The 9,788-nt window shown below is 34.5% G+C and overlaps 2 protein-coding genes across 2 annotated transcripts; one reads left to right on the top strand and one right to left on the bottom strand.

The window, feature by feature from the left end:
- The first annotated feature begins 224 nt into the window (after nucleotides 1-224).
- Nucleotides 225-1,961, top strand: LOC120147052 (chlorophyll a-b binding protein CP29.3, chloroplastic-like). Its single transcript, XM_039160517.1, has 2 exons — nucleotides 225-792; nucleotides 1,506-1,961. The coding sequence occupies exons 1-2, from the start codon at nucleotides 277-279 to the stop codon at nucleotides 1,821-1,823; spliced, it is 834 nt and encodes a 277-aa protein (XP_039016448.1). The 5' UTR covers nucleotides 225-276; the 3' UTR covers nucleotides 1,824-1,961.
- A 692-nt stretch (nucleotides 1,962-2,653) lies between these two features.
- LOC120147087 lies at nucleotides 2,654-4,787 on the bottom strand. Its single transcript, XM_039160542.1, has 2 exons — nucleotides 4,615-4,787; nucleotides 2,654-2,888 (listed from the first exon to the last, which is right to left on the bottom strand). The coding sequence occupies exons 1-2, from the start codon at nucleotides 4,785-4,787 to the stop codon at nucleotides 2,654-2,656; spliced, it is 408 nt and encodes a 135-aa protein (XP_039016473.1).
- Nucleotides 4,788-9,788: the final 5,001 nt, after the last annotated feature.

Here is a 9,788-nt window from a genome sequence, read left to right as displayed (position 1 = left end):
CATTGCCATCCATCAATTCAATAAATAAATAAAAAATACAATAAAAATTTTGAGATTTTTTTTAAAAATAATTAATCGAACAATATCAATATATTATATAATTTTTAATAATATTTTAATGTTTTTAATGTTTATTTTCTTTCTTTGAAATTTAAAAACTTGTCTATAATGATCATTTCTAATGTGTAATTTCCTACATGTTATATATAATATGGTCTATTTGTATACCGATAACTCTTTAGCTACACCAGGAGTACCACCACCAAGTCTTCATCTATGGCTATCACCGTTGCTGCTACCGCCGTGACATCACACTTTTTCGGAACTCAAATCCATTACCCTAACCTAAAAAGCTCAGGTCGAATCCAAGCTAGGTTTGGGTTTAGCTTTGGCACCAAGAAAGCACCACCGGCACCCAAAAAAGCATCCCCAAAACCGGCCGATCGCCTTGTTTGGTTCCCCAGTGCAAGCCCACCGGAATGGCTAGACGGCACAATGATCGGAGACCGAGGGTTCGACCCTTTCGGCTTTGCTAAACCGGCTGAATACTTGCAATTCGATTTGGACTCATTGGACCAGAACTTGGCCAAGAACGAGGCCGGTGAGATTATCGGGGTGATTAACGAGACGGCGGAGCTGAAGCCAACACCGTTTCAGCCGTACACAGAGGTGTTCGGGTTACAAAGGTTTAGAGAATGTGAGCTGATTCATGGGAGATGGGCAATGTTGGGAACTCTTGGTGCCATCGCTGTTGAGGCACTCACTGGAGTTGCATGGCAAGACGCAGGGAAGGTATGTCGTATAATGTGCTTTGTTGCATGCAATAATAATAATAATAATTACATTGTTTTATGACCTCTTAAAATTGTAGATTTTTAAGCATGCACCCCCTCGTAAATTTTGAAAAATAATGTACCATTTTTTTAATTTTTAAAGTCTCGTCATTTATCTTAATATTTATATTTGAGGTATTAATAATTAATTACATGATTAATTTTAAAAGTAAATTTAAATGATTTAATTATAATAACATATCAAAATCTCATTCATTCATAGTTGCTCATGTAATTCTTATACTTTTGTTTGTGATTTTTACTCCATGTAGATTTTAAAAGTTTGATTTTGACCGAAACAATAATCTGTTAGTTTTAACTTCTTTTATTAGTTCATGTAATATACATATAAGTTATAAATTTAGTTTATATTCAATTCATTGAGTGGCTTCGGTGACAAAACGAAATCTTATTTTCCTTAGAGTAATTCAATTCGAGCAGTTACGTTTGCAAGGTGTGTATTGTTAATTGACTAATAAAATTCTGAACAAATATTATTTTGTAATTCCCAATCCCTATATTATTCAAACAATTTAATTTATGTTCTATGATTGGTTCATTTTAAGTTATTATCCAAACTTTGGCTAGACCTACTACCCATCCAACTTTTGGATAGGTTCAATTGAAATTTTTCTTCAATTTTATATTATTATTATTATTATTCAATTGCAGGTTGAATTAGTGGAAGGATCGTCTTACTTAGGGCAACCACTTCCATTTTCGTTGACCACATTGATTTGGATAGAGGTATTGGTAATTGGTTACATTGAGTTCCAAAGAAATGGTGTGCTTGACCCTGAGAAAAGGCTTTACCCTGGTGGCTATTTTGATCCACTTGGGTTAGCCTCTGACCCTGACAAACTTGATAACCTCAAATTGGCTGAAATCAAGCACTCAAGGCTTGCCATGGTTGCTTTTCTTATTTTTGGTCTCCAAGCTGCAATTACTGGAAAAGGTCCCATCAGCTTCATTGCTACCTTCAACACTTGATGGATTTAGACCTCAAAGTTTAAGCATCTCCTTTCTATATCCATGGATTCTCTGTTAGTAGTTTACAGTGTTGTATTATGCAAAGGTGAATGTTGACTGGCCACATTGCTCATTATATGCAAAGCTCAATGTTGTATTTTATAGGCATAATACCAAAAAAAATTGTTAATAACATTTAATTAAATATTCGTTTTGACGTTTATTCTTTTTGTTGGAGCACTTTGACTCTATGACGTTTTATTTTATGACAAAATGTCAATTGGTTGGATGAAATTGTTTGTTAACTAATGATTAACGTTTATCGTTGACGTGACAAGATTTATGTGTCCAAAATGTTGACATGAGACATGCCACGTATCTAAAATGATGATGTGACAATGTCACGTCACATGCCACATGTTTTAAAATGATGACGTGACATGTATCATATTTCAAAATAATAACATTACATGGCATATATCACATGTTTAAAATGATGTCGTGAAATATATCACATAATCACTTTAGACACATAAGATTTGTCATGCTAGCGACAAGCGTTGACAGTTTGTCAACTAACGTTTTTCTAACATGAAGCATTTACTCCAGAATGAAATGTTGGGACCAAAGTGATTATTTTATCAAACGTTTAGGATAAATTTTGATATTACAGATTTTATTTTACTAGATACTATAACGGTTAATTTAAAATATTTTAAATATCATTCCATTGATTATATAAAACGATGTCCTTCAAGAGCAAACATTGCACATGAATTGAAACTAGTATACATAAATGAAGGGTATACATCAATATGGCCATATGTCATTGGTTTAGGCCTGATTTATTACTATTCGGGTGCATCAAAAACAAGACAAGTGCCTTCGCCACCTGTGTTCCATAAGAAGTTTGCATATTTGGATGCATGAAAAGGGTTCTTCTCATCAACTTGCAAGGCTTGTGAGTATATTTCTTCAGCTTCCCAATGATCATTTCTCACTTGCCATAAGAAATCAGCAAACAGTCCCAACGCCTCAGAATCTTCTGGATCGGCTTCAATTGCACGTTTGTAGAACTCTTCCGCCCTGCATATATAAATTAATTGGTATCGTATAGGTAGGTGTATAGTAACATCGTTCTCGTATGTATTAGTGTATCGAAGTAGAAGTTTACGGTGCAACTCACTTGGTGAATAAATAAAATTAGAAAAATAGGGATCTATATTTGATGAACGCAGAGGATCTTGAGTCTTGTCGCACATTCAGTCTATACAAGCAGGGATGGAGACGCATTATAGGTGGGAGGGCCAATGCCTCCCAACTTTGATGGTCTAATTATATTTAGATCACTGATAATTTTGAAACGATTGTAATTAGGTCTTTTCCTCTAAATTTTTTTTGGGTATAAATGTATTTTAGGACACTGTCAATTTTAAAGTTAATGGAATTAAGCTTTGACCCCAAATTGTCTGGTTTAATTTTTTTTTAAAAATAAATATTTTAAATTTAAAAAATAAACACTTAATCTAGGGATGGCAAACGGGTACAGTTTCGTGGATTCCGCACTGCATCCGCTCCAATTGGAGCGGGGATGGGTATAATTTTAGCGTGTAGTGGGCGGGTGTGGATTTATAAAGTGGTACCCGTCGTGGGTGGTGGGCGGGTAATGGGTTTGAGACATTATCCGCCCCGCATCCGCCCACCCCGCATCCGCCCACCCAACTAAATATCTATTAAATTTTGGACCATAATGAATTTAGGTGTAATTTTAGAGACTAATTATAAATTTTAATATTTATAATATATAACATATAATTTAACCAAATATTAAGGATATTTAGTCTTTAATCTGGTCTTTAATTAGGGAAATATTCGGCTCTTTAATTAAACCCATAATCCCACTAACCAATCACTTTCCATGTTCTTTAGCCATGCTGCCCATACAAATACAAATTAGCCGTACTATAAGCATTAACATCAAAAGCAGCAGTTTCCATGTTCTTTAGCCCCTCAAAACCCATATTAGGCGCTTTATGAGCATTAACATCGAAAGCAACTCAACAATCCAGCTCTGCGACTACATGCTACAATCTGTCTTCATAACATTCGTAGAGCACTCCTCTGACAAATTGAAGCATGCTGCTACCCCATCACGAACTGTCTGGGAACCAACTCCAACATCCATTAGTTTGCTGTCATGCGGGTCTAGATGGGTATGTCGCTATTGGGTAGTGGGGAGATGGATTTGAAAATGCGTGGGCGGGTGTGGATTTGAAAATTTGTACCATCATGGGTGGTGGGCGGGGTGGTGGTGGATTGAAAAAATATTAGGTGGGTGGGCGGGGTGGTGGATTGAAAAAATATTAGGTGGGTATGGGGGAGGGGTATCCGCACCCGACCCCCGACTTAATCTCTTAATTTTTTATGGTTTAATTACTTTTAAGAGCTTACATATTTTAAAGTTAACAACTTGTCCCTCAAAGTTTAGTCACGATTCCATCCCTTCATACAATACTTTACTTCTTTATTAGTGTTTGATGAGATAAGAATTTGTATCAAATAACTCTTTGTAATATGAGTTTTTTTCATCGAATAATTAACTCTTATTAACAATTAGGGTTATTCGTTAAGCCTTAATTAACCATAAACATCTTGTAATTTATGATATTTTCTTTTTAATTTTTCACATAAATCATGATTTCCTTCTTAGTTATGATATTTTTTGTTTCAATTCATATCCTAATGGATAAGACTTCAGATAGTAAAATAACAAATAAAGCTAAAACAATGAAAGGCATAAACTTAGATTTACCTGTCATAGTCTTTGACGACAAGATGAAGGAACCGAGCATAGTTTGCGAGCAAAAGTGCATTATCAGGCTCTTCAGCAACACACATTTGATAAACAAGATCTGTCCTGAAATGAACATCATAGTTATCTGGTTCAAGCTCCACATGCAATGGAGACACCATTTGTTGCCTCATTTGATTATCAAGTGCTCTATAAACCGATTCCCCTTTTCATCTTCGTACGTCGAACCGGCACGGTCTGGGTTTTGATTTCGGTGATAACGTTTACTGGTCCTTGGATTGCCTCAAAGGGAGCCTTGTCTGCCATTGATTGAACCGAAAAGTTAGCCAAGAGAAGCACAACGTAAACCATGAGTGTGGGTGTTTTGGAGAACACATGTTGGAACAACAGACAAATGCCAACGTCGTCTTGTTGGATTTTGGACATAGCCGCCGTCAAATCTTCCGATGAAAGACCTTCCTTTATCATCAAAGAGAAGCTTTGGATCTCTCTGATGATGAAAACCAATGAAGAAATCGCGTTTCTAACAGACGAATATGCAAATTCGCTTGCATGATCGACTAAACTGTTTAATTTCGAACTTCGTTTTCGTTTTATGAACCTCGACGAATGTGGTATCCGGACGTTGTTGGCTTTTTGTTCGATGGGGAGCAGAAGAATCTCGTCTCGTTCCAGCCAATCTGTCGGCTCGGTACAGATTCCGAGCGACGTCGGATCGAGTAACTCGACCTTCAAAGGTAGACGATGCTTCGAAGGATTCATATGAACAATGTTTTCACGTGGGAAGCCATTGGAGCTGCTGAACAAGAATGAACCCTAAATTTTGTTGAAACGAAACGAGATGAAGCGAACAATAGGCCAATGATTGAGTTCCATTACGCAATATCGAAAACGACTGCAAATTCAGGTGAGGTCCATAGCGCAATCTGTTGAAAAAAACACAACTTCATCAATGCAACCAAGGAAACCGATCAAAACTTAAAATAAAATAAAAAACTCATGATTCTAAGGGATGTAAGCAGGGTATCAAATTACGGACCGAAAACGTGATAGCGGCCGTAATATTGATGTAGTACTGCCGTTCGAAACCGGTTTTCATGATTTTTGCGGTAGGTCACGGATTCACACTAATCTCGAAATGTGACACCCGCAATTTAATGGGAAAAACTCGATTGCGCCGATAACAAGATGCAACAACCGTGATTTCAATTTCCGATCATAATTTTTTTTTCAAAACATGAAAGGTTGGGGAGGAGGAAGGGGGAGAGGGGGTTGAGAGTGAAAGCATAATTTTTTTTGGTTTCAGACAATGAAATGGGGGGAAGGAGGAAGGGGAGGCAGAAAAGTCGGGGAAGAGGAGGCAGAAAGGTTGGGGAAGGAGAGAGGAGTTGCTTTATTTCTTTCTTTTTTTTTTAAATATAATTTTAAATGATATATTAATTTGACATTCCTCCATTTTTAAAATTTATAATTTAATCCTATTTAAAATGTAAACTTAATTTTATTTAATTTAGTCTTAATTTCGTAATCTAAATTTCTACAATTAAAATTTACAATTTATTTTAATTATATTTAATTTAGTCATTTTAGGGTAAGTTGTGCAACATTAAAAAGTTCACGACCGCGATACCCACAATGACACATTAAAAGTTCAGACCGCGATACCCACAATGACATCTATTATGTCCGCAAACCGGATAAACGTGACCGAAAAAACTATTTAAAACTCTAGTATAATCAAATAAAGAGTAAAAAAAATGATAGAAACATACCCAGAAATGAATAATTGCAGGAGAAGTACAATAATTATATCTGTTTTTTTTTCAAATCAGATAGCTTATTGTAATAGTTTTTTTTCTTGGAGAGCTTTGAAAAAGTTAGATATTTAGGAAAAAATACATTTTCAGTGGTTATCACTGTACTGGTTTGTTGCAGGTCAACAATTTTAATGGTTAAAAGCAAGCCATGTTTATTGATTTATTTATTTATTTTGGTAAGTATGTCTCTTAGTTTACTGATTTTATTTAAAAGATGATAAAACTTTGATTAAAATATAAAAGTTATATTAAATATAGAGAAGCAGCAGCTTGAAGGTTGAATTGGAAAGAAGCAAAATTTTCATAGCAAAAAAAAAAAACTAAAATAAATAGTGAAAACATATAATCTTTTATATATATAAATAATTTGAATTAATTATAAGATAATATATTCATTTTTAAAAATTAATAACAATACACACATATGTAGATTCAATCCGTAAACTGGCCATCAAACACAAAGCGAACAATGTCGGGTTACTACATTCGTTGAGGTTCATAAAACGAAGATAAAAATTGGATAGTTTCGTTGATGACGTGTCGTAATCGGTTTTCGTCCGGACACGAAATATTTATTTTGGGGGTAAAATCGATATGAATAAATGGTTTTGAAAATAATTTGGGGAGTCGTCATCGGCCTTTTGGGTCAGGTAGGTCGAATACCTAAAAATTATTTTTAAAAGAGTTTTAAGAAAACATCAATTAAAAAATTAAACTGATCTGCGTTTATAACCAAAAATTCATTCTTTTTAATAATAAAAAGGATTCGTGGTCGGTTACGTTTAGGGAAGGATTAGCACCCCTACAACACCCAAAATTGGTACTTTTTAATTATAAATTGTCTCTATTATTAAAATTTAAAAATTCAAAAATATATTTACTTTATAATCCTATTATTTCAAAATTATATAAAAAAAATATTATTTATTTAAAAATATCAGAAAAGAACTTCTAGGTGCCTAAGACAGCTCTTTTCGTTGATATTATAAATATTAATTTAAATAATATTGTTTAATTTTAAAATACCAGAACAGGACATCCAGTTGTATTAAGACTGTCCTTTTCTTCGATATTAAAATAAATAAAAATTTAATTACTATTTATTATATATATTTATGAATACATAAAAATATTTAAAAATATAAACAAATAAAATAAAAATATCACTAAAACATATATTTTAAAAACATTAAATAAATAAAAACATATAAAATAAATGACTAAATTACAGTGAAAATAAATTAAAAATCTAATTCATAATTAATCGAAACATTAGGATTAAACATGCTATTTCTTTATTATTTATTTAATGACTAAAATAAAATTATCTAAAATTAGGATTATAATAAAATAAATTAAAAATATAAACTAAGGATTAAAAATATTATTTATTAAAATTAAAGGATTAAATCTGTTATTTATCCTAAAATATATTTAATATAAGGACTAAAATAAAAGAAATTAAAATTAAAGATCTGAATTAAAAGTATTATAAAATCGATTTAGTGACTAAAATGTAAAACATATAAAACAGAGGGATTACGGAAAGGGTTTAACATTTATAAAATTACACAAATAGCCCTCCCCAAAACGGCGTCGTTTGGGAAGGGCTATTAAGCCCGAAACGGCTGGCCCGAAGGGCCAGCTCTCTCATTTCTCAATTTACTCTCTCTCTAAACTGAGAGAGTTTAAAAACTCTCTCGCCTCTCTAGCTTCCCTCATCGGAGGGAAGCCGGTCACCGGGCGGCAGCCGTCTGCCGCCGTGACCCTCACCGCCGGCCACCGCATAAGGTGGCCGGAAATTTTATTTTTATACCATCGGATAGATCGGACCGTCCTTAGGACGGTTCCGGTGTTCTTTTCACCTAAATATCTCCTGATCGGAGCGAATCTAAAAAGTACCTTCGGTTTCCGAAGGTTTTGGTGATGTTCGAAGGGGTCCGATGGCTTCTCGGTAAGCTCCTTTCTTCTTTTTTTTCTTTTCTGTTTGGTTTTTGCTAGTTGTGGTAGTATGTTGCTCTCTGTTTTTCTCTCTCTGTCTCTGTTCTCTGTCTCTCCTCTTTTTTTTCTTTCAGGTTCGGTGGTGGCTTTATAGCCACCACCGTTGTGGCAGTCGGACCGGTCCGAAGAGGGGGTTTGGTGAGTCACCGGACTACCAGTAGTGACTCACCCTTAGCCATGGCGTGTGGAGGGCAGCTGGTCTTCTGGAGTCTTCATTTGGGACGGGCAGCGGCGGAGGCGGCGAAAAAGTGTCGGCAGCGGTGATTGGAAATTGGGCCGGCGCCGCGTGGCCCTAGGGTAATGATACCCTAGGGTTTCTTCTGGCATATCTGAGGACCGTTGGATCTCTCAGATAGAGATCCAACGGCTGTGATGATGAGGCGGCTGGGATTAGGGTTATGAAACCCTAACTGAAACTCCCAAATGTTTAGGGTTTCTGGTTTGATCTGGACCGGTTCTAGTTTGTTTGTAACTGGGCCGGTCCAGTTGTAATTGGGCCTGTAATTAATTATTATTATTATTATTTTTTTATAATATTATATATTATTTAATATATTTAATAATAATAATGATGATAATAATAATAATAATAATATAATAATGATAATAATAATAATAAATAATATAATAATAAAATGATAATAATAATAATATGGGTAAAAAATTAGTATCTTCAGCTGCCCCTCTTTGCTCATTCTTGTGTTAACAAGAATAGGGCAAAGTTGAAAAGATAATAAATTTTTTTACCATTTGGCTTCACTTGATCATAATGGAGATATGAATAAATTCTTCTCTCTCCAGATGAGTTCTTCTCATTATGAACTTTCTGCTGGGGATGATGATGACCTCTTTTTCTGTGATAGAGTCATTCAAAAGGTTGAATAAGCTTTTGATGAGTTCTTCTCATTAGAACTTTCTCCAGAAAGGCTGATGATAATCTATCCCTTCTGTGATAGAATTATTGAACAAGTCTTCTTATTATAAACTTCTTCCTTCTTCAGATGATGAGTCTTCTCATTATGAACTCTTCCTGACAATGTTGGTCCATCAAATGATGAATTCAAACAAAAGTTGAACAAGTTCTCTCATTATGACTTCTTCTTCCTTCTTCAGATGACGAATTCTTCTCATTATGAACTCTTCCTGGCAATGTTGATCCATCAAATGATGAATTCAAACAAAAAGTTGAACAAATTCTCATTATGAACTTATTCTTCTTCTTCAGATGACGAGTTCTTCTCATTATGAACTCTTCCTCTGGAAAAAATAATCCATCCAGTGATGAATCAGAAAAAAGGTTGAACAAATTCTTCTCATTATGAATTTCTTCTTCCTTCTTCAGATGACGAGTTCTTC

The sequence above is a fragment of the Hibiscus syriacus genome, unplaced genomic scaffold (assembly GCF_006381635.1).
Source record: "Hibiscus syriacus cultivar Baekdansim isolate YM2019G1 unplaced genomic scaffold, ASM638163v2 tig00110933_pilon, whole genome shotgun sequence".
In the NCBI taxonomy this organism is placed as follows: Eukaryota; Viridiplantae; Streptophyta; class Magnoliopsida; order Malvales; family Malvaceae; genus Hibiscus; species Hibiscus syriacus.
This window is presented reverse-complemented; position numbering and strand designations above follow the sequence as displayed.